At 46.2% G+C, this 25,654-nt stretch overlaps 1 protein-coding gene across 1 annotated transcript in view; it reads right to left on the minus strand.

Moving 5' to 3' along the window:
* TLL2 (tolloid like 2) overlaps positions 1–22,344 on the minus strand; it is a 202,671-nt gene extending 180,327 nt beyond the window's left edge. Inside the window, exon 1 of the mRNA XM_090058020.1 lies at positions 22,130–22,344. Coding sequence (XP_089914146.1) covers positions 22,130–22,253 — 124 coding nt within the window. The 5' untranslated portion in view covers positions 22,254–22,344. The remainder of the gene's footprint in view (positions 1–22,129) is intronic.
* Positions 22,345–25,654: the final 3,310 nt, after the last annotated feature.

Consider the following 25,654-nt stretch of genomic DNA (forward strand, 5'->3'; position numbering starts at 1 on the left):
TATAAATTATAGACACTCCTTAATTTAGAAGTGAGCGATGTCTCTCAGATAATGGCTAGTTACAGCCAGACAAAAGGTCTGCAGAGGTTGCCTACTACTCCACAATAAAGTTCACTGTGAATTATTTTTATTAATTGTATGCCTGTGTTTACTGAACCCAGTGATCATTACACTCAGGTGGCCTCACACATGCTGATAAAGAAGGTGGTAGAAAGAAGCCTTTCAGTACTTTGCAGAAGTAATTTGGAACAGAAGGACTTCCCAAGCTATATTCTGAGGTTGCCCAAAGGAAGGAGGTGACTGAGATCATTGATATATGTCCCCATCTACTGGGCCCATTATTTATGTCATTATCATTACAAGTGAATGTCATATTTATTGCTCCAGCTGTGTTCCTTCTTAGCAGTCCACCAGGATACGGCTCCAAAAGATATCTGGATCTCCTGCCTGGAACCTAAAGACCCCTTTACTCTTTTGGTCCCTGACATTATCATCAAGGTACTCAATAGCCTGAATTCAAGATACCTAAAAGATCAACTACAGCTCTGGGTTGAAGACCAGATGCAACAGAACTTCCCACAGGAAGATACAGCTCATTTCTGTACAATGACATTTTTCAGAGCCTAATCCAAGACTCTGAATGAACTGGAACCACAAAACAAAGGGCCCATCACAAATTTCAGCTCCTTTCAGTCCACGTGCAAAGCATACTTCTTTGACCTATGCCTCACCTACTATGAATACATAACTAAACATAATTTTAAAAAGGTCCGACCAAACTCCACTGTATAATCCTCTCCCTGGGAGGAAAGCCACTTGTGAGGGGCATTAGACCCATTGTTTCATACACTATTGGAAAGTGTGCAGATACTATAGCAATAAACATAACTTAACAAGTGTATAGGTTTTTTGGCACCTTCCCCCTTTCCTACCAGAGAGAGAATGACTAGTGTCCCTGTAAAGAAAGAGGTGGGAGCGCTCAACTTCCCATTTTTTTCATAAGAAGCCCATTAGAAGCACCCACATTTTCAAAGATGGTGGGCAATGTAAGAGATTTTGCAGAGATCAGGCACAGACCAACTGCATTTGAACTCGCTGGGTACATGTGCACAGCCTCATTTAGCTACGTTGTTTTTGGAGACACCAAATATATATGCAAAACCCACAATATGTATAGAGCAAATGCCTTCCAGAGGCATAGAAAGTGAGTGAGATGAAACCATCAGAAATACCAAGGACACTTTTCCCAACTACACCTACCTCTCTCGGCCTCACACATGGTGGGGCTGGGAGACATAAAAAAAAAAAAAAAAAAAAAGGCCACAAGAATTTTCTCCACATAGGAAAGGGATTCTTTTTTTAGTTCAAATAACTGAACTGCTCTGGATCTCCTTGGGTTATAGTGGCTCCAATCCACCTGCCCCACCTTCTAGCGTAGGCTGAAAAAAAACCCAGACCGAACTCCCTCTGCTCCCTTTCCCACCTCCCATTCTGAAAACAGCAACAGCTAGGAGTTTAGAAACACCTAGGTACCTACTTCCTATTGCAATCAAAGAGAGAGAATAAGGAACTTCATAGGACTTTTCGAAGCTATCTGCATCATTAAACTCCTAATTCTCTTTAAGAATCTGAACATGGCTAGGTACAGACATTCAAAAAGCCCATAGTGGAATCAGTCCAAGTTGCACAGTTTTCCCTAAGCATTGTAGTTTAGATCAGTAGCACACACATTTGCCCTTTGGGCGAGGGGAGTGGAAATCTTAGACTGGTTTAAAAATGGTAGAACCCAGTCTGTGTACACCGAATTTCTGTTCAGTTATGGGTATAGACCAGTTTCTGATAGCTTATACTTACTGGTATAACACCTGCACCTGGCCCTAGAGTCTTTGCTGGCCAAACAGCAGCTATGAGTGACCATTACAGGCTACAAAGCATTTTAAACACGAGAAAAAGAAATTTCATCTCCCATTGTACAGAGGCATCCATTTAATTGTGAGATGCCAAGAAGAGTAAAGAATCAACATTAACTACTGAGGGTCAGACCCTGCTCCACCCATTAGGTAACGAAGTGTGATCCTATCTTGCACCGAGTCTCTGAAAAATGGTTAAAGCACCTGCTTGTAACACAGAATCATTTTAGCTTTAGGACAGTCACAAAGGAGCAGTAGGGAATCCACCTATAAAAGGAGGATCCACCTACCTTTTATATTGTTATTCAAGGATTTGAGCAGAGTGGAATAGGATCACTTGTAAGAAACTAATAGGTGGAATACGATCTGGTTCTTAAAGTCTTGTGATACAGATAGCCAACGGGGAGTCAAACTACAGGAGAGAAAACAAGAAAGAGCAGAGAAAGGGAAATACTTTACCTTGCTGGGGAATGACTGAACTCAAAAAGCCACGGACTAATATTCATAGCTGGAACGTTTCCCTGGCTTCCCTCCATTAGCAACAATCTCCTGGTTTATTCTTACACCAGCCATCCTACATGTTCCCACCATACACAAAGGTAATAATGGAAAGAATCCTTCCTGGCAAAGCTGTTTCACTGGAAGCATCACGGATGGTTACAGAAACAAATGAGCATCCAAAAGCCTTTGCCACATAGGACACTTTTTCTGCTTTGCCTCAAGAATGTAACACAGAAATCACACCCAGGCGCATTTAGTTCATAAGCCTCCAGCAGGGGGGAATTTAGCAAAGGCTTAAAGCAGTTCTCTGTGACTCTTTGTCACAGGAGTGTAGGTACAAACAAACAGAGGCTTGGACAAAGGGAGTCAACACACATTTTATTAGTAAAAAGTTAATCGGCTTAAAGTGTGCGGCTAAATAAGCAAAGCTTACATTAAAGTGACCCACCAAGAAAAGATGCCATGGAAATAAAGTTATAGGAAATACAATATAGTCTCTATGTTCCTTTGTGACACAGCACTATAAATATTCATGATTCTGGGTTAATGGGGTACCCAGCTCTCTGCAACCACAATAGTTTTTTTGTTTATTCTCAGGACCATGAACTTTGGAACCATGAACCTAAATTTTAGGACTTTGCATTCATGTGTGTTAGCAAAACTGGGGAGGGGGCTGGAACAGAGACAAAGCAAGAACCAGGGTTTGTGGCACTGTAGCAGAAGTTTGCCTGCAGGCTTTTCAGAACAACAAGGGCCTTTGGATGCACAGAACTTCCTGCATCTGTCACCCCTTTTAGAAACACTCTGCTCCACAAACATCTTGCCTCCAACTTCTCCAGACCAGGTAGGTTTGCTACCATAGCAAACACATAAGAGCATTAGACCAGCCTATAAGCAAGCAACAGTCACCTAGGTTCTCTACTACAGCATGGCAGACCTCAGAACAGAGTATCCCGCTGGCAAGGAAGAAAAGCCAGACATGCCAAAGCTGAGCATAATGGTCAGCTACGCTGGGCACCCACCTGGGCTGGACAGAGACATGTTCCAGTGGTCGTCTGAGCGTAGGCCCGGTAACCCAGTTCTAGTCCATTTGCTCACATGGGAAAAACAAATGCTCATGGAGAAGTGATATATTTTAAAGAGAGGATAAAACCTTATACTCAGCAAGGACTTCAGCTGGCCTTTAGGACTCTCTGCTTCACTTTGCACTTTGCAATGTTGCCAAGGCACTCGATTTAGTCAGGAGTCTCCCAATGTTTTTCCTAAGGCCCCAGCTTCTGGAGTCAAGCATTCATGTGATAATTTATGCTTTCATTTTGCTTCCCAGGACTGATTGGGAAGCTTTAGAACAAGAATCTTTGAGGCAAAAACCCAGAAGGCAAACAAAAAGATGGCACACTTTACTGCAATAAACTGGGATTTTGACATTAGTCGATTTTGTGGGAAAAGGTTGACTCGCCTCCTGGAATCTGTGGGGTTTGGATGAAGAGTGCTAAATAAGGACCACAGTCTTCAAAACATACATACATACTAGTCTGTGAAGAGTCTGGACTTACAATGTTTCCCCAGTTATAAATCCGGTACATTACTTCCTCACCTCTCCCCACCGTGATGACATAAGTTAGATCTATCAAGGCACTTCAAAGATGAGAAGTACTAATCCAAGCATTCCTGAAAGAGCTTCTTTCATCACTCTGTACACAGCAGCCTCCTCTTTCCTCATGCAAATCCTACTTGAAAACTCCTCTCTCACATCAAAACTATCCATTCCAACCCTCTGAAACAGGAATTTAAGAAGTGGCAAGTTGTAACTACTCTAATTACTGCCTGCTTTCCCAAACTGTTCATCACCATGACATGCAGGCAGTGACACTGCCATTCAGATAGGATATGCAAGTAAAGCTTCTTCATATTCATTTTGGACTGGTTAGACAACTATTGAGCCCCTAAGCACAGCTGAGATCCTCACTCTTCTGCTAGGGAAGGGTTTCTGAGCAAGGATAGCTCACACCTAGAAGTGTCTGGGCTCCAGGGTGGGCAGAAAGCTTTTCTCTATAGCCTACAAGGGCTTTGCAGTGAGAAGTTCTGCCAAGCATCACTCCCCACCCCGTCTCTCTCTCCCTCCCTCTCTCAAAAGGTTGCTGGCAGCTCCCTCAGTTAGTGATCTCTGATGAATGCATCTGCCATCTTGAGGCATGGACAGAGACACGACCCGTTGAGCTGCTGTGCTCAGCTCTGCCCCACCCTGCCTCTGCCCAACATCCCAGCCCATTTAGAGCTTCGTAAATGAGGAACAGAAGCTTCTCTGGACCTAGGGCACCAAAGACAGTCAAGAGAACATGCATGGGGTATGTTCTTGAAGATGCTTCCCTTAGTGAATGAGGTATTTCATACAGACTGACTTAAACATCCCAGGTGGCTTTCTTGGCCAGTGCAAGGTGGCAAGTGCTAACATGCTTGGACGGGACAAATGCATGGGTCACCCTATCTAGGTCCTCCTCCAGAAGAGGATCCAGTATCCTTGGCCAATATACCCATCTGCCAGCCATTAAAAAAGATTCCAATTCACGTGAAGACATCTTGGTTGATCATTTTATTCACACATGCTCCAAGCACAGCTCATTCACACCATATAACAGGCACGGGCAGTCACACCCCATGTGCTCCACTCCAAAGCCATTCACATGACCTATTCCACAAAGGCAGATAAATGTAAACAGAGGTTCTGTTCAGAACCCCCCACCAGGTGAGAAGTATTATGGGCCAGGTTCAACTGTGTGACTTCTTGCCGCGGTCCAAGCAAATTCTACTTCACCCAAGACCCAGGAACTACATTAAGTAATTCAAAGCATTTCCTGCTGTGGTTCCTTGCCCACAGACCTAGATATCCCCAATCCTGTGAGTCTACACTTTCCTCATAGCCATGCCTCCAGGCCAGTCCACGTTAATTTCTTGTAATAAAGTGGAGAATGCAACTATAGCATCGAGCTCCAGGTGAAAGACTCCCCTAGGACCTGGCTGAGCACTGGAACAGGGGAACTAATGCAGCACTGTTGTATAGTGAGGCCAGGGAGTCTCAGAAGAATCCCAACAGCCAACCCAACTCTTCAAAACTGGAATGTTTTAGCCCCAGAAAAGTGATTTTTATTTTAGAAAGAGCTAGTATAAGTCTACAAAAATGTTCTGGAGCCTCAACCAATGGATGTTCTACCCAGAAATGGGGAAGGTAGTATCACCTTGAGGAATAACATGCTCTATATCCAGTGTTCGAACCTTCAAAAGGAAAGGCAGGACTCTTCACACTGGAGCCCATGGGGTTTAGTTTCTGGGAGGTGGCAATACACTAGCATATCCCATTATATATCTTATTATTACTTAAACATAGCACAAAAAAAAGAGAGACTATATGGCACAACAGAAAAAAAAGCAGCAGCATCTAACTGTGTGATGGAAAATCATTTCCCCACCATAAGAAGAGGTTACTGACAAAGCCAATGAATCTTTTAAGTCATGTTTAGATGTACAAGAAAATGGATAGGAGGCATCAGGTCAATAGTCACATGGACAAAAAATCCTCGCTTTCAAGTTTAGGCAAAGATTAGACGTTAAAATCCATGCAATCCTCCAAACTGCACAACCCATCACTGTCCTGTCAGAAGTGGCATGCAGCAAAATCTTCTCCCAGTACTAACAGTAGAGCAGTAAGTGGCTTCAGTTCAAGGGGCCTCATTTGTGGCAGTCTGGGAGATCTGTCTCATCTCTTCTTTCCCAGGTGCAGCCTAGGAGTGATGAAGAAAGCTCCTTATCAAGGACAAAATTCACTGAGCAATAATTTTTATTTCTTCTTGGCTACCACAGTACACATATACCTCGATAATGGAAAAAAATTCTATTGTGTCAAGTAGTACAAACAGCTACAAGCCCCCGTTCCTGCAAATTAAAACTTCTGAGAACCAAAAGAAACTTGCACCAGGAACATCCTGGTGGCTGGTAAGCCAATGCAGTCACCTGGAGGACTGGTCAGTGGCACAGTGCGGTGTTCACAGAACCAGAGTCCTAAACTGGACATGAGGGAAGTCCAACCCCATAGTGGTTCTTAGCCTTCTCATCCTCCAGGCCCCTACTGTAACTTTTCTGATTTCACAGCACCTCAAGTGAAAACTACTGAGACAGCCCTAAATTCAGAAGACATGTGGAAGGGCCTTGAGGCTAAAGAAGTTGAGAATCACTGATCTAGTTGGTACCACTTGCAGGCAGCAGGGGCAGGACCTCACTCTGCTGTGGTCTACTCTTTCCACTGTCTGCTCCCTCCTCACCCTTGCTCTGAACCTCAGGAAACAAGGGGTGCTGAGGCTTCTCCTACAGGGTCTCATGCTGGTGACAACTCCTGCAGCCCCTCTTGCTGGCCCAGGGGAAGTGGGAAGAGTGGAGCATGATGCTGGGATCAGGGGGGGCCAGCACAGAGGCTGCCTCGGGGTGGGGAAGGCCATAGTGACAGTCCTCAGAGAAGCAGCCACAGGTGCAACTGGAGTAGCTGGGGCAGATGTACGGTCCCAGATAGGGGAGGAGAGCATTTACCTCCTCCCATAGGGGCTGCGGCACAGCACCACAGGGTCCCACAGCATCTGGGTTGAGAATCATTGAACTAACATCATGTTTAACTTCTTCTGAATGACCTCACCAACCCTGCTGCTGATGCCGGGGAGCTCGGCAAGGGATGTAAGTGATCGCTGTGGCGGGCCAGTAGGGGCGCTCCTGCGTTGAGCCGCCCACCTCCCTGCGCCCAACCACCTGCCAGGCTCCGAATGCCTCCCTGGGGGCGCCTTATGTCCGGCCCGACCCCTTCCTGGAGCACATATGCTAGCCTGGGGGGAACGTCGCCGCCACCCCCCCAAGAATGGACTCACTCCCGGCCCTGTGTCCTTGGGGAAACACAGGCCTAACGTCCTACGGGTACTCGACCCAGTACAGGCACTTGGGGCACTTCTCCAAGTCTGGGGCAAAAAGTACAGTCTCCCTTAGTCTGCAGACCTAAGGGGTCTCTTAGGCATAATTTAGACCCACCCCTCAATAAGCCTCCCACACCAGTCACAAAGGAAGACTTTATTGGTTATAGGGGTAGGATGAAAATAGGGTACAAGATTGAGCAATATCCTAGAAATCCTAAAGAGCAAACAGTCTGGCTGTGGTAGCCTTTTGATCACGCATCTGAGTTACTGCCAGCTAGATATCTATCAGATCTCGAGTAGCTTACTCGCACGCTTCATCCAGAGGCTGGTGAGATCCTTTCTGGCGTCCAGCTGTTCCTGGTTCATGCGTTTTTGGGGGAGAGGGCCCTTTCAGATGTTTATACTCCTCTGAGTCCCCCCCTCATGGCTCCAGCCTCACCTCATGGCCGAAGAGACCGCCTCCTCGCCCGTCCTAACTTATATAGCCCCTGTGACCTCATACACCCGCTCCAGTGGAGGCCAGCCCCGGTTGGGTGTAAGGCAACCAATTTGAAATACCTCACCTGTTACCGGGCAGATTCCAGCCCACCAGGCAGATGCCCCTCACCCAGGTACCAGTCACGTGGGCAGAGGGAGCAGGTTTCCCCCCTCCCTCAGGAATGCAGCCAGCTCAAGTTACCTAAAGAGATAGGGTAAAGGTGTCTCTCCTCTGCTGGGCCCACCCTACTCAAATGGTCACAGCACAGAGATTTTATCACATTGTCAGAGGGCAGAGATTTGGGGGAGAAACCAAGGTGGCTTTCTGCCACAATCGCAACCAGGTAGGCTGATTTACATCTCCTTTAAGTCCACCTCTCCGCTTGGCATGCCACTGGTGGCACCGATCTTAGTACTAGGAGTGCCTCCTCCACAGCTACTAACCACGTCCAAGCCCAACACTACAGGCCATTAAACCACTGCAGTTTCCATACCTGAGATCAACTATGCATCTTGCCTGCCCTGACCAAACTGACCTGCTAAGCCAACCTCGCTTCCTATTCCTGGTTGTGTATGCATCTCTCTGGTGGACTGCAACCCTTCAGTATCATTTTTCAAAAGGAGTGATCAATACCACAGGAAATATTCCAAATGAGTAACTCAAGCTGAGTCAAATTCAACAGTTAATTTATTTACTAAGGTCAGTCTTCATCCTTAAAGTAATATAGAAACGTGGTGAACATAAGCTCCACTTTTAATACTTAGGTATGGTTTATAGCAGCATGGCAGTGACTGCTGCTTACAACATGCATAAAGACCAGCATTACTTCATGTACAGAAATACGTCAGCTATTATAATAGAATTTTCTCTCCCTAGTGGACTTAACTGAAAGGCAGAGTCATAGAAAGTTAGGGCTGGAAGGGACCTCAGATGATCATTTAGTCCAACCCCCTGCTCAAGGAAGTACCATCCCCAACTAAATCATCCCAGCCAAAGCTTTGTCTACCAGTCTTAAAAACCTCCAACGATTCAGCTTCCACGACCTCTCTGGGTAACCTGTTCAGTGTTTTACTACCCTCCTAGTCAGAAAATTCTTCCTAATATCTAACCTAAACTTCCTTTGCTGCAACTTGAGACCATTGCTCCTTGTTCTGTCATCTGCCAGCACTGAGAACAGTCCAGCTCCATCCTCTTTCAAACCCCCCTTAAAACAGTTGAAGGTTGCTATTAAGTCCCCTCGCAGTCTCCTCTTCTCTAAACTAAATAAGCCCAGTTCCCTCGGTCTTTCCTCAGAAGAGTGATAAATGGAAAACAAGTCTACTTATGTGTTTTGCAAAATCTATTACTTTAATAAAGTTGCATGAATTGTTTAAATTCCAAAGTACTTTTCAATTATGTATGTGTATTGCCTTTGTATATTCCAGTTTGTTTGGACAAAAAGGACATTGGTTTTAACTTTTCCTTTGCTTACAAGACAAGCCGTGTCACCATCTACTTTTACACAAATGGAGTTTGAAACCCAGGGGAACCACAACATCCTTTACAAGATTAAGTTTCTTTTCTACCTGGGAGAACTTTTACAACCTTTCAACTGTGCTCTGCCTGAAGACATGTGTTTGAACCCAAAAGCTTGCAAACAATTTATTTTTTTGCTACTATTTAGTTGGTCTAATAAAAGATATTGCCTCTAGCACAAGAGCTGTCTAAGTACTTTTGCACTTACACAGTGCTGTGGTGTTTAAAATACAACTGTTTAAAAACTTTTTTTTAATATTGTGTTTAAGGATACAAATCACCACCTTTAATGCACAAAATCAAGGTAAACACTAGAGCTGAACAGAAAACAGAATCCCCACGCTATAGGCCAATTTGGAACAACCATTTGAACTTCCTGTGGAACAGATGTCCCACAAAATGTTGATTCAGACACAAACTAGTTAAATACTGTAAAAATACGTAAGGTAAAATGGTATAAAAATAAATGAACAGAATAAAAAAGTTTCCTTTACTACCCATACTAATTTTGACACGTCAAAATGAGTGCTGTCAACATTTTCCATTGAAAAATGCATCAAAAATCAGCACACATCTGCCAGATATTGGGTCTTTGAGGAGGAAGCAAAGAAGCATTTTGCAACTACATCTAGCAATTCAAAAAATAACCATGCCAATAGGGTGTTTGCTCCCACAACACAGGTTTCATCTGAAAGTAGCACATGGGGATGGAGCCGACAGAACAAACAATGTGAACTCAACTGAGGATTTAGAGTGGGACTCTCTTTAGTAAATAAGGCTGAAATTCCAGAGTCTATTAAGAGCACTCAAAATCATGCCCTTAATTATAGTCCTGCATATAATTGAGGGGCTCTGACATTTCCTATTATATGACACTGTTTTCAGTTGCTTATAGGTTTGCCAAAACTAACCTTTGGGAAATCTCAGTCCAAATCTAAACATGTCTCAGGCTGAACGTTTCTGGGAAATTACAGCTAATATGGACTTTTTACTTCTGAGAATGAGATTAAGGACATTGTCCATGCTCTCAATTCTTCCAGCCATTTGGCCGAGACGTTCTAGTGCTTCCATATTCGAAGCAAGGGCTTAACATTTGGTGGAGGAATTGCCATGGAGTCATGGATATACAGGCAGTCCTTGCACTTGAGGTGGGTTATGTTCCTGGAAAAGGCTCTGTAAATTGAAACGATGCAAGTAGAATCTGATTTTCCCATAGAAACAATGTTACAATAGGGGGTTACAAGGGCCTGATGCCCAACTTCTTATAGAAATGACCATAAACACCATATTTAAATCAACTATAAATGATATACGCTGTACAGTACAAAGCTTTTTAAAGTGTACTGTATATAAAAATCAATTAAACACAGCAATGCAGTAACTAATCGCATAAAATTTTATTTAATGGGAAGGTGAAGGAACAACTTCATCAGGGTCCTGGAATTCAGAAGGGCTTTTTGGGGGAGATTTTGGGGAGACTTAGGGCCACTTGATGGCTTTTTGAGAAACTGATCCATGGATATTTGTTTTACTGCCCTCTTTTTCTCATTGTACATTTCCCTGTAGTGCCGTAAGTGCGAGGGTCCAGCGCTGTAAGTAATAACATGGGTGTAAATGGCGGAGCGCTACAAGTACAAATTGCCATAAGTCGAGGACTGCCTGTACCTTCTTCCATCTAGACTGGATGGGGCTAAGCAGTGCAGTTCTTTGCATGCTCCATGCAGATAGATGCTTCACCAGGTCAGAGGGAGGAGCAGGGCCCTGTCCATCGTAACAGGAGTAAGGAAGCTCCTGCGCTCTGAAGGCTACCAGGCAGGATAAGAAACTTGGTTTAAATAAAGACAGGGCAAAGTCTGGACCTTGGGAAAGGTGGCAGAGGGAACAGATTGGGATAAGGTATCTTAGGAGAGAAAAATGACTGCCTAGGGAGATGGAGTCTGTGAGTGGGGAGTAAAATCAAATGAGAAGCCTTGGGGAAAAAAAAGTTGTGACTGGATTGAAGTCAGGAGAGGGTGGAGACAAGAACAGAGAAGAAGGGAAAGGACAGGGCAGAGGGATCTCCAACTGTTAGAGGACACTCCCCTACCATACCTAGAATATAAAAATTCCCCAGTCTTACCCCATCTGTGCTGAAAGTTAAAACCCATTGACAAGAGGCATGTACCTCATCCCCCTTGGACAGTCTACTACTGCTCCTAGTGTTGGTCTGGTAGCTCAAGTGACAGCAGTCTATACACTGCAGACCAAACTGGACTACCACTACTAATCACCCATGTCAATACAACTCCACACAATGGAAGTTTGTTTCATTTTTTTAACCCATGGAAATTTCATGAAAAACTATGTTAAAAAATTCAGGTCACAGAGTCAAGTGCTCTTGAGTTAGGAAATCTAGGAATTGAGGTTGCCTGGACAGCAATAATATCTCCCTTTTCCATAGGCCTCAACTGAGGCACAGGATGGACAGTGCTCAATGAAGCAGCAATTATTTGATATTTTGTTTTCACTACACAGTGTGCATCCCAAGACATTATTTACTGGACACTAGCCAAACCCTGCTATGAAGACAGGTTATTAGAATTTCCTCACAGGCTGGCTTGTAGATGACAGTATCAGAGCGCCTTGTCATTTTATTTCTTCTTCTCAAGATCCCTCTCTGGCAGAGGCAGGCACAGAATCCACTTCTGCGGGGCAGCATTCAGATACTGTAACCACACAGTCATCCTACCCTCTTATCGCCTGCCTTTTTCACGACCTGCCTTCCAACTTCTGCAACAAATATGGGTCCTGGAAGCAACAGCATCCCTCACTATACAACCCTAACTCAACTCCAGAGCTGTACCCTAGGCCCCCATTTGCCTCCTCACCGGTTCCCAATATCCAACTCCTTTGCCAACACAGGTTCTTCTCCACATCTGACTCTTGCCCACCCCCCAGCTCTTATAGTCTGACTCATCCTTTGCTCACCCCAGGCAGTTTCTTTCCCTACCATGCTAGCTCCAATCCTACCAAGCTCCTGTCCCCCACTACTCCTTTTCTTCCTCATTCTGGTCTGGCTTTTATCCCATCTGCACTTAAGCCAAGCACTGTCCTCCTCCAAGCTGTCTGGGTTCTGGCAGAGGAGGTCACAGAGCAGAGGATGGTATCCCTGCTCCCAGTTCTTGCCCTTCACCTCAGGAATGAGGCGGCATTTTTGAGCTTTTCTTTCCAACTGTGAGGGCCAAAAACTTTTGTAATTAAAGCAGGGACCCTCCTGGCATCTCTTCACACTAGCAGCTTGAGCCTTCTTGGGGGCTGGGGGGGAACCACTCAGGAAGGCTGGTGATACTCCACATGTAAATCTGTCCTCCTAACTTCTTATATTGCTTTGCCAGCTCTGCTCTCCATCTCTCCAGGACTATGATCTGTATCAACCTTGTCTCTTCTCCCCTCTCCCCCATTCAAATCACCTTTTCCCCCTTTAGCATCAGCCAGATCCACCTGTTCCTCACTACTAACCTCTCACTTCGGATCATTTCATGCTCTGGCCACTGAGGTTTGCTCTCTGCCTGCCTAGATGGATCTCTCTCTCTAATGTTGCTCCAGTCATATCACCCTCCCCCATGCAATTCCTATCCACACGCTCTTTCTTCATTCCAACTCACATTCACTTGAAGCATCCTTATATACACCTGACTCCTTAAGCTCTTCTCAGGCCTCTTGCCCTAGTTACAGCTCTGGGTCTCCTAATCTGTTGTCTTTGCACCTTCTGCCATGCTGTTGCTTACATCTGACAAACTCTCCCAATTTGTATCCAAGGAGCCCTTTCCCATCCCCAACACTCCTGGTGCCATCTTCTCATCATTAATAATCTTAGTGTTTTCCCATACAGAAGAATGCAAGGCCTGGGGTTTGGGTGTGTTGGCTTGCCTTGTCCCACTTGCATAGCAAGCCCATTGGGGTAAAAAGGTGTGCTACAATTACCTTACTCATCTCAGTGATCCAGACTAGTAAGAGTCGGATATTTTCTGGGCCACAGAAAAGGTTTCAGGGAATCACAGCGGCCATGAAAAGCAAATGACCTCCTGCACCTAATCACGGCATGTTTTACTGGAGTCACAGGGCTGCAGTGTGCATGCTTTCCTCACACATGGGGGGCTCCTGCAGTATGCAAGCCCACATCCTTTCCTCTCTGGAGACAAATGGCCTTGCTGCCCTGGATCATGGGTTTTGCAGGCATCAGCCTACACCCAAACTACCTCTGAATTTTTGCCCTGCGATATGAATTAGCTGCTAACTTGATCCTCCCATCTCAGCTTTTTCCATTTCTTCTCTCTAAGGCTCTAGTCCAATTTCACAAAAATGTTTTGTTAGCAGAGCAGAGGCTATCTTGTTCAGCACATAAGTTCACTCTAGTGCTTCTCAGATGAGAAGATCTCCTGTCTGTTAAGGGAAAGAAGCTGACTGAGTGTTGATATTGGAATTCCTTGATGTAAAGAAATCCCGATGATCTCTCGTTTTACATGGACATATTTACCACAATTCACTTTGGAACACCAAGAATCATTCTAATGTTTCAGGGCTTTAAGAAAGGCACCACTAAAAACGCACTCCTGTTTAACTGATAGAAACTGCCTTTTAATGTAGAGATCTACAGTGAATTGCAGTAGTGTATATACATTGGTGCCACCCTGCATTTAGGCCTAGCCACCATTTCAAAGGTCATTTAAAATCCTCATGAATTTTGCCACACTGGAAGATATAAATGTTCAATGATCTTGAATTTAAAAAAAAGTCAAAGAAACTATTTGCAAAATGAATGAGCATGATTGGAGAGTGAATTTCAGGATTGCTGAATAGTTTATCCCATTTCATTTAAAATTGGCATGGAATAGATGAACAGATGACACCCTGCTCAGATTTCTCAGCAGTCAATTGATTTTTGATATAAGGCTGAGAAGAACGTCAAGCAACCAGAACCCGAAGAAAAACCACCACATCTTTTTGTCTTAGTTTTTAATCCAGTCTCATTTTTTTCAGGCTCAGCTCACAATTTCTGAGCTTCCAGAGCTAGCAACAGTGAATGCGGGCACCCCAAGGAACTTCTCAGATCCTATATTTTCACTGGAGCGCTCAGAGAAGGAACAATTTGTAAATTCAGATGAGGTATAACCCAGTGGCTCCTTTTTCCTATGTAACAATAATGCATATGAAGAGGCTTAGCTAACACTCATGACCTTTTCTTTCAGGGCACGGACGGATGGAACATTTACAGTACTGTGATCAGCATTACACTAGCATAAAGTAGTAGCAGACAATAATGCAAACACCTCATACACTGGGATGAGAGTTTGTCTACCCATGCCTGCAATAGAGGCCAATGATTTCAAATCTAGACAGTTCAGGTTCTGTCCACACAGAGAATACAGCTGGCACCCTAATTTAGGCATCAAGATCTATAATGACCACATAGGAGACTACTGAAACCTTTTATATACCAAATTAACCCTTACCTCTTCTTACACATGACTATAAAGAATTCAAGGGGGGGAAAAGGGCATTCCATAAATAAAGGGTTAGTGTGATCCAATCTTTCCCATTTCCTGGATCATTGACAGTTTTATTCTTGTTGCGATTATTGATTTTCTTCTAATGCTTTCAAATTTCCTGTTAAATAGCTTCCGTTTCATTTACAATGCAATTGGGAACCAAATTAGGAAAAATTTCTGGAGTTTGTTTCATAACTTTCTCTGAAAATATATACCAAGTGAATTTTCTAGGCTCTGCAAAATTATTTCACTTACCAATGAAACACCGGCACTTTCAAGAGAGCAATGTGAGAGCTATTTAACAGTACAAAAATGACACTGAACAAGAGCTACTGAATGTGCAAAGAAAGATATCTAGGTGAGGCTGTACCAGGCATATCATGATTATACCTCTAAATTTAAGAAGCTGTTTGATGTTGAACAGTTTAAAAAGCTTTGCAGAAAAAAAAAAAAAAAGATGTGATTTCTAAAGTCCCTCAGCCAAGAATACACAACCTAAGATTTCTGCCCAAGAACACACCTGTGTTACTAATTCCCTCAAGCAAAATGATCTGGGGTTACATATTCAACAAGACTGAGCACTTTGTGAAAACCTATAAAGCCGGTGTCCTTAGACCAACATGGCTACAACCTACACCCCTGAATCATGGTGCTTTAAATATTCATAACAAGCTATTCCAAAACTGACCACTCTAGCTCCCATGTCCAAAATCCACCCCCTTTTCACTACTTACTCCTGAAGTCCATGTGTACTGAATCACATAAGGGAGAAACCATTTAGCCAAATTACTGACAGGGCTTCCTATACGGAACTGGTTTTTGGCATATTCCCAGTGAAATTCAACTTTCTAAAAACTGTAAAACCTCAAAACATGCATCTGAAGAGCTTTGTGCCCACTTAGTTTCATAGTTGGTCGGGTCGGAAAGGACCTGAGCAGATCATCAAGTCCAACCCCCTGCCCTGGGCAGGAAAGGATGCCGGGGTCAAATGACCCCAGCTAGGTGTCTATCTAGCCTCCCTTTAAAGCCCCCCAGTGTAGGAGCGAGCACCACTTCTCTTGGAAGTTGGTTCCAGATTCTAACTGCCCTGGCTGTGAAGTCGTGCCTCCTGAACTTGATCTTAATGTTTCACGCAGAAACTCTCCATGCCAAGAGTTCCCATGAACTCTCTTTCAAGTAAGGAGTTTAAACTACAGACATCAGATATCATGCACTGAACAGAGCCAACAGTAAAAACTGCCTTACATCCTTTAACAAGGAGTCACTAAATTGACTCCACCACAGTGAAAAATACAGCATCTTTGCCTGCGAAGGGCAAGGTCCCTAGTAAATGCACAATCCCTCACAGTCTGTTCTCTACCTAATTTCTGTCAGCTCCCAGATCCCAAGGGCAGGTAAATTAAAGACGGCAGAGTATTTAATTTATTTCTCATTCATCCAGACCACCCACAGACTCAACCCACCTTCTCTCTGAACACTTAACCCTTCCCATAACTTGCCAAGGGAAAGACAATAGTGAAGGGGCTTGCCAACTGCATTTAACCCCTTAGGGGCTTCTCACCTCTGCAACAACACTAAGGCTTTGCTCTCAGGAGCTCTTCAAGTCCCCATGCCTCCCTGAAGGGAACAGACACTGGATACCAAAACCAAAGTGGGACAGCATGATGCTCACAAGGTTAGGAGAAAACTAAGGTCCTATCCCCAAACTCAGTGACAAGAGTTATTGCTTGATTTTATAACTCACTTAACCTTTCCATTCCAAGTTCATTTGAGAAGTGGAGCTGATGCCAACCTCCTCACAAGGGTGCTGGGGGCTTTTAAAGACTGGCAAATGTGCTTGAGAATGCACAGGAGGAATAGAAGCACTTGTGTAGGCTTCCTAGGTGAGACAAGATGCTCCAAAGTGTTTTGGAGGTTGAGCTGAGAGCAGTAGAATAAAATCATGCAAGGGAAAAGGTAGGCCCAATATTGAGAAGTCCTTCTTGGTGATATCAATTAACTTGGTGCATCGGTCCCTCAGGTATGGTTCAAATTCCATTGCTTACGTGTTTAAGTCTAGATATAACAAAACCCTAGCAAAGAGGTCACAGAGACACCTCAAGGACATACCAAAGGCTCCTTCTGCCTTTGCTCCTGTGATACCTAACATGGGCAGTTCCCAGATAAAGCTATCTGATGACCTCTTCCTTTCCTGTCTGAAGAGCCAAACATTTGTACAGGGCTGTGGATAGCAATTAACCAGCTATTTTAAATACAAAATAGGAAAGTTTGAAGGACATGTCACTTAAATGGCCAGTAAGTTTAGTCATTTTAATAATTCATTATTAATCCATTAGTTAAACACACCACCTACTTGACCTACCAACATCAAACCCAGGCAACGTCAGACACCTGCCACCATCATGCTTCATGGCTGGTTTAACAGCAAGAGGAAACAGGGAGTGGAATAAAAGTGAGCCCCACCAGCTAGAAAACAACATCATTGTTTAGAGGGGCAATATTTTTCCTGAGTAAGTTCATTCATACCTACTTTCTACCACCCGATAACATGAACTTTCAAATGCCTTGCTCCTGTGTTCAGCTGAACATGGGAACTTTCATCAGAGCCCAATGGCTAAAACTCAGTTTTGACAAGACGGAGAACACTGGCGAGTCATTCATTCCCAATGAAGGAACTTGTTAATCATCCCACACCCATCCCTGCAGTCTTGTTCCTTTTACTCATAAGGTTAAATGAGTGAGGCTGAAATAACTCTGGAATAAGCTGGCCTACAACATGCCTGGAATACCATTAAATACAGCTTCAAGTCTGAAGCACTTAACTGTATTGCTCTCAGCACAGGAAGAAGGAAGCGAGACAAGAATGATGTTATCTGGAGAAAGCGAGCTATAACAAGGCATCTGCTCTGGCACCTGGAGCGCAGTGGTTCTCAATGCATTTCGTAGTGCAGCCTCATGAAGGATAGGAGGGTGGCTGCAACCCATGCTCTACAGGGCTGACAGCACCTTATTCTCATGCAGTCCACAACCTGCAGGAAGTCTGGGCTCAGTCAGGGGCCTCAGAGTGACAGGGAACCAGAAGCATAAGGTAAAATACTGGGATTAGCTGGGGCTGGCTGGCTCTCCTCACTCAGACTCTCTGCTGGAAAGAAAAGTGTGCATTCAACGTATCAGATACTTTGCGCAGTTAGAAGGCTATTGAGCCCATGAACACCCAAATGCAAGATTATCCAGGGACTTTTTCCTCTCTGAGATTTGCATATTATTTTTGCTTATGGACTCATAACTCAAGTCAAAATAAGACGCTCATAATCCAAAATGAAGCCTCCACAAAGACTTCAGACTGAAATAATACGGGGTGAATTTCAGCCAATTTTATGTTAGTTCCAGGATTTGTGCAATTGAGTTTTTTATGGTGTAAAAATTGGCACCGGGGGGGCGGGCAGGGAAGAGGGGCTGTTCCATTCATGAAACATCAGCAGGCTCCCTCCAGAGCCACTTAAATGGACAACCTCATTCAGATCTGTGCTGACACATGGACAATTTAAAAACTCCTATTTGAAGGAGGAGATGTTGCTTTTGGCATATGCCAAGGCTGTGCCATTTCCAGTGCATGGCAGGATACAGGCCTAGCAGGGAACATCTGCACCGTTCCTCTAGAAGCTGCAGTGACTCAGTTGACAAGAGCTTGGTAAATGGTCCTGGCGGTTCTAGCCAAGCAAGGTAACTAACTGCTGCAGACAGCAAGCGGATACTTGATTTTCACTCTTTTTGGCAAATTGGCCCCCAAATTGTCACAGCAGCAGTACAAAATGTAGACATTTATGGGAGTGACACCAGCAAGTATTTGGAGGTCTATGCCAGATTCTAAATCTGGTAACATTTGACATTTATGGTAATGGCGAACATTTGGTGGCAACGTTTGGCATTTTAGCTGTTGATCACTAACAAGGGACAAAGTTTCCAAAGTTCCCACTCTTGCTACTACTTCACTCCTGTTCTCCATGCCCCAACAAATTTTCCTACCTGGCTTGTATCTGGAAATCAGCCTGCAGCCTTGATTTATTTAATCAGGTAATACTTCCTTAGCTCTTTTCATTTATGCACATGAGAGCACTCCCCAAAAGATGTCAGCTTTATTTATGGCACAAGGTTTATCTTAAAATAGATGCATATTGCATGGGCCACAGATTAGAGCAAAGAAAAACTAAAGATCTTTGATAACAAGTCTGTGTGTCTGTAGTCAAGTGCTTAATTAAAAGTGGCTATTTTTTATAGTGCTCCCACTGAAGTCAATATGGCACTGCTGGCTTGAAGCCTAAACTTTCAGGGATTGTTCAAGTTAGACTTTATTAAATATGTTGCACAATTAACGTGCTTTTCACAGGAAACTTTCAGACTGGTTAGTTAAACATCTAAGACAAGGATGCCCAATCTGTGGCATAAGCACTGTAAGTGGCACAGGCAGCCTCCATATATGGCACATGGTAGGTAAGAGAGAGAGCAGGGAACACAGCATACAGAGCAAGGAGCAGAAAGCAAAACAGCAGGGGCCGAGTTGCAGTCAGGGAGGGCATGGGTATAATTTTGGCATGCCAGCCAAAAAAGTTGGCCCCAGTATTCTAGGACATAACACTAACCCTGTTTTACAGGCAGAGAAGCAGAGGCTCAAAGAAGTTAAGTGTATTAGTCAAAGTTGTAACAAGGAAAAACCGTGGGTAGAGCTCAGGTAGATGCCAGTTCTTCCATGCAGTGACTAAACAGTTCCTCTTAAAGTATCTAATATATTACAGACAGAGCTGCTGGACTCGGTGATCTTCCAAGGTCCCTTCCAGCCCTAATGTCTATGAAATCTATGAAACTGCTAGCACCTTATAACATTAAATTCCCCCAAAACTATCATAAGACGCAGTTCTTTAGCTACTTATAAAACCTGGCCACAGTGAACTTTTGGGCTGAAGTTTCAATGCTAACTATCTGCCTCAACTTGATTTTCAGCTGAAAAAAAAAAAAGAATTCAACCCTCTCTGAGAATGAGATTAAGGAAAAATCTACTGTTTCACCCATGTTAAATTCCCCACGTTTATTTAGTTTGGAGTGCCTTCATGCTCCACCTGTAAAGTTTGCCTGTATGTGTCCACTGAATAATCTCAATTTGCATATGCTCACTTAAATGTCTAAAGCTTCTTTGCACTGGGTAAGTGCCCTCCCAGGGCACAATGGCTGAGAGAACTGTCCCTACTAAGTGCAGGAGCTCTCAGCAATCTGGACTCACTGTGGCATCACAGAGGGTCTGTCTTACTACTGCACTTGAAGCCCATGCAGCATGGGCAACACTGCCTAACCAAACCGAAGGAGAGGAGGAAGGGAGTGAGGGAAGGAGAAGTAACTGGAGAAAGAACCAAGGCAGCAAGAGCCAAGTATGAGATGGGCAAAGAGCAGTGGAAGATAAGGGAATAGGACAAGGACGTGGAACATGAGGGTCTGTAACCACTAAGAAAAATTTCCCTACAGAACTTTAAAAATGAGCCGAGGGGTCTGTAAGTACTTACATTCCTCTGCTGTCAGCAAACAGCCATAAAACTCACTGGCAAAATGCCCTGTCGCCACTAGTGGTGAGGCTCATAGAGAATGTCAGCATATTACTGCCAGTCAGTCCACTGGGTGAAGCGGCAGAGGTCTGCACCATGGATCTAAAGAGCTACTCTTTGCTGACAATACATGTGGAAAGATGTAGTTAGACATGATCATTTGAAGTTGGGCAGAAGGCTGGGTAGATTTGCACCTTACAGACTAACTAAACCAGAGATGTATAATATAAGCTTTCATAAGCAGAGGGCTTACTTACATTATCAGATGCTGGCATCTGATCATCACACCAGCTGATGAAATAAACCCTCTGCAAGGCTACCTTGCCTTCTGCCTAACACATGCAAGGACATCCAGGTTAGTCAAGGGACATCCAGAAGGACCTGCTAGGAGAACCCCTACTACCTCGCAGTGTTAAAAGAAGAGCTACAGATCTTGTCTGATAGGAAAGCATCAGTACTGACAATAGTGCACCCAAGGATCTCTTTGCTTTCAGAGATCCAACCACTATGAACTCTGGTTACAGAATAACTAAGAGGTCTATGTAAAATGGTACCATCTTAATTCATTAAGATTATTTTCAAATGGGTCAGCGTTAGACTCCTAGTAAGTCATGTGTGGTATCAGCACTGATAAGCAGGAGGTACATTACACCAATGACAATCTTACCAAGAAAGTGATGGCAGTCACCAGAGAAGAACACTACAGACCCCAATGTGCTCAAGCTGAGATCACAACACAGAGAAGATGTAAGCTGGTTCAGCCAAGACTTCTGACGCCTCAAAGAACATCTCCAGATGGGCAACACAAATCCTCCGCGCGTGCTAATCACACAGTCCACACTTCACCCTCCTAAGTAGAACAAGCCCTTCACACGTGTGCCATTAGCAGGCACAACAGTCTCACAGGCAGGGCAGATTTTACAATCCACCATGCTCCAAACTCAGACCACAGTAGCAAGGCAGAAGAAAAAAAAAAATCAAATTTAAGTCATTGGGCTCAAAGCAAAAAAAGGAACCGTTTCCTACAAACGCAGCTACACTGCGGGCAGGGAAGATGACACACGGCTCCCACGGGCCACAGCAGCTGCTGAGCAGGGGCCAGGAGGTCGCTCCACTTCCCACCCCGGTGCAGCGAGGGCACACAGGACGCGCGTGGGCCGGAAAGATCCAGGCACGTGCCTGCCCCCAGACAAGTGCTCAGTGGCCCACCTCCCGCAACACCCCGCGGCTCGGCAAGTCCTCGCGGAGCCCGACAGCACGGAGGACAGCAGAGGGGCCGCTCTCGTGGGCCAGCTCCGCACCGGAGCGGTGGGAAAGCCCCTGGCCCCCTGCGGAAGGAAGAGCCAAGCACGGCGGGGCGCGGGCGCGGGCGCAGAGCCCGGCAGGGAAGGGGCCGCACCTGAGCGACCCCCGCGGGGCGGGAGGCAGGTGCACGCGCGCCGGAGAGACCCGCGGGGGCCGCCCTCGCCCCGCCCGCCGGGGCCGCTGCCGGCCAGGTGCGCGGAGCGGAGCGGAGCCTGCCTCGCCGCCTGCCGCGGGCGCTGCGCGGGGAGCAGGCGGGGCCGCGCTCCGACCTGTTGCGCCGCGGGCAGAGCAGCGCTCGCGGCCGGGCAACTTCTCGCGGAGTTGGGCTGCGGGGTCCCGCGCACGCACCTACCGGCTTTGCAGGGGTCGCGGTACTGCAGCTGCTCCTCCGCCGCCGGCCCCCAGCGCCCCGGGGCCGCCCCCGGGCAGCGCGGCAGCAGCAGCAGCAGGGCGCAGACAGCGGCCGCCCAGCGCATCGCGGCGGGGACAGGCTGCTACGCGCCGCCGCCGCCGGGCATCGCTCCCCGCCGCCGCCGCTGCCCGGGGCGATGCTGCTCCCGCAGCCGGGGCCGGGGCCGCTGCCCGCCCCGCCGCGCCGCGCCGCGCCCTGGCTGGGCCCCGCGCCCGTCACTCAGGGCGGGGGCGGCCAATCGGCCGCGCGCCCGCACCGCGGCTCCGCCCCGCCGGGCAGCCCGGGACCGGCCGCGGCTCCGAGCCCGCGGAGCCCCCTGCCCCTGCCCCTGCCCGGCCTCCCCCCCGCGCGGAGGCGCTTTCCGCGGCAGCCCCTGCCTCGGCGGACGCCCGCGGCCCGGCTCCTTGGCGGGTCTTGAGACCACTTAACGAGAGCAGCGGCCAGCCCCGCTCCGCTCCGCTCTTGCTGGCGTCGGGGGCTGCCCGGCACGCGGCTGGGCTACAGCAGCCCAGCACACCACGACCCACCAGCAGTCTCTGGCCCCGAGTCCTGGGCGCACAGCTGCTGGAAGTCTCTTTTTTTTGGCTGAGGACGAGCGCACTTCTTAGAGAGCTCGCCTCCCAGCAGCAGAGAAGAAAATACATTGTGCCTGGGCAACACAGACGGGAGTCAATTAGGCAATATTTTTTACATTACTGCTCTCCAACCCAGACCTTGCATTTTAGGAGGAAGTAATCAGATTTGCAAGAGCATTAGTAGAAGGCACCATGAAACATCAGAAGGTCCATCCCTTTTCTCTCCTCTCTTAAAACAAATGATTGCAGCTTGGTTGCTTTTAAAGTGCAGCTGGGATATTATTAGTGTCAGTAGAAACTTGGGTAGCAAGGCAATGCACATAAAGCAGAGCCTGGGGAAAAAAGCAGGCATGTCACTGCTTTATAATAGGTATAAATGTGACAAGCAAAAGAGGAAAACAAGGTTGCAAAGAGCCCTCCCCCCCCACCAGTGGTGCAGATTACCTGAAGTTGTGGATGATTCTAGATATCAGGGCTTGTGTAGTAGCCATCTTAAAGACTTGTTTTATAGGGTGATATTGCTTGCACCAGTGCTACATTACGGCCACAGCTTTGAGTTTCTGCCTTGTGAGAGCACCCTGCGGCATAGAGATGCTTGGGTACATAAAGAAGGGATTTTTTAAAATTCTGCGATGCCACATGGATAAGCTACTCTCTTCCTGTTTGTAATACCAAATAAGCCTCCACCTGGGAAGGCTCTCATTGACCTGGAAAAGGATCAGCTCTTTTAATGGTCTTATTCAACATCTACCTGCAACCTGTGGTTGAATGGGTGAGATACCATCTCATGCAGTTGCGGTCAGGGGAGGGTAGTTGTCCACTTGCTTCCCTTTGATTCCTGCTCCATCCAAACTTTAAAAGTAATTGCAAGGATTTCAGGTAGTGCTGAAGCACCAGTTGGCTTCATGGCTCGTTATTAGGGACCATCTCAAATCACAGTATCACAATTTTTGCAGAAACTGCAATAAAAAAAAAAAGTGAGTTACCAGCACAAAGGTGAGCAGCCAAGGCAGTGACTACTCCTTCTACTGCTGATGACTGAGGGTGGCCTTTTGTACAGCCCTGCTCCTCTCCACCAATTGGCAAGGGGCAGGGCTACCCAAAAGGCAGCCTTCTCAGCCAATCAATGGTGAGGGGAGGAGCTGTCAGGGCCCCTCAGCCAATCAGCAGCAAGGGGAGACGCACACAGTGGCAAGACTGCAAAAATAGCAGGTAATGCTGCAATTGGCCCATGAAATCGTCCATCTGCTGCCTTGATTTGTGTAGACCCTTACCATTATCCTGTTAATGACTCACCATACCACAGGTGCTAACAACACTCTATCCTTTTTAAAGGTCTTGATGTTTCACTATTCAAAATATCCTTTCTTCTGCAGTTTTGCTGTCTGGTGGCTACTCCTGGTAATGCCTCTCCTATTTTACAGCCCTGAAGACCAGTTTAGCTCTAGTTAAAAGCCTTAACTCAGGTGTAGAAATGACTGATGATGAAATACAAGGTGGCTGGGCTTTGTTTTGTGAATCTGGGCAAGAAACATACATTTAACTATAATAACTACAGTACTAATGATGCCATATCCTTTTAATACTTTTTGCCTAGTTTGTTGGGGTTTTTTTAACTTTATATATTTACACTAGCAATTAGCACATATTCCAATATCCCCAATGGTCCCAGGGGAGGAACAGCCAGGCCCAGGGTCACTGAGGACCTAGTCAGGGAACTTCTGGTGGGACTAGATGTGTTCAAATCAGCAGATCCTGATGATCTCCGCCCCAAGGTGCTGTGGGAATTGGCAGAGGTCCTTGTGGGACCCCTGGCACAACTTTACAAGCACTTGTGGTGTTCTGGTGAGGTGCTGGAGAACTGGAAAAGAGCCAATGTGGTCCCCATTTTCAAAAAAGGGAGGAAGGAGGATCCAGGAAACTATAGGCCTGTTAGTCTTACCTTGGTCTCTTTGAGAAAATTATCCAGGAGCACATCTGTGAGGGGCAAGCAGGGGAGATCATGCTTAGGGGCAACTAACATGGGTTCATTAGAGGCAGGTTCTGTCAGACCAACCTGGTGGTCTTCTACAACCAGGTCACAAAATCCTTGGATGCAGGTGTCGCGGTGGACGTAGTGTTTCTGGACTTTAGGAAGGCCTTCAACACTGCCTCTCATCCCATTCTCATTAAAAAATTAGGCAACTGTGGCATTGATGCCTACACAGTCAGATGGATTGCAAATTGATTGGAGGGCCGCACCCAGAGAGCAGTGGTGGGATGGGTCTTATTCGACCTGGAGGGATGCGGGCAGTGGGGTTCCGCAGGGCTCGGTCCTCGGGCCCGCACTGTTCAACATCTTTATCAGCGACTTGGATGAAGGGGTGAAAAGCACCTTCTTCAAATTCATGGATGACACTAAGATGTGGGGGGCTGTAACTAGATCTGGACAGGCTACAGGGGTGGGCGGATAAGAACAGGATGGGTTTCAACACTGACAAGTGCAAGGTACTACACCTGGGGAGGAAGAACCAGCACCATACCTACAGACTGGGGAACTCCCTTCTTGTCAGTGCAGAGGCAGAAAAGGGTCTTGGAGTTGCTATTGATTCCAAAATGAACGTGGCCGCCAATGTGAGGATGCGGTCAGTAAGGCTAACCGTACCTTGTCAAGCATCCATAGATGCATCACGAGCAGGTCCAAGAAGGTGATCCTCGCCCCCCATACAACACTGGCCAAGCCGTAATTGGAGTACTGCATCCAGTTCAGGGCACCACACTTCAGGAGGGATGGGGACAGCATCGAGAGGGTCCAGAGGAGGGCCACTCACATGATCAGGGGGCAGCAGGGCAGGCCCTACAAGTGGAGGCTACGGGACCTGAACCTGTTCAGCCTCCACAAGAGAAGGCT

This window comes from Crocodylus siamensis, chromosome 7 (genome assembly GCF_052110815.1).
Source record: "Crocodylus siamensis isolate JL-2025a chromosome 7, ASM5211081v1, whole genome shotgun sequence".
Classification (NCBI taxonomy): Eukaryota; Metazoa; Chordata; order Crocodylia; family Crocodylidae; genus Crocodylus; species Crocodylus siamensis.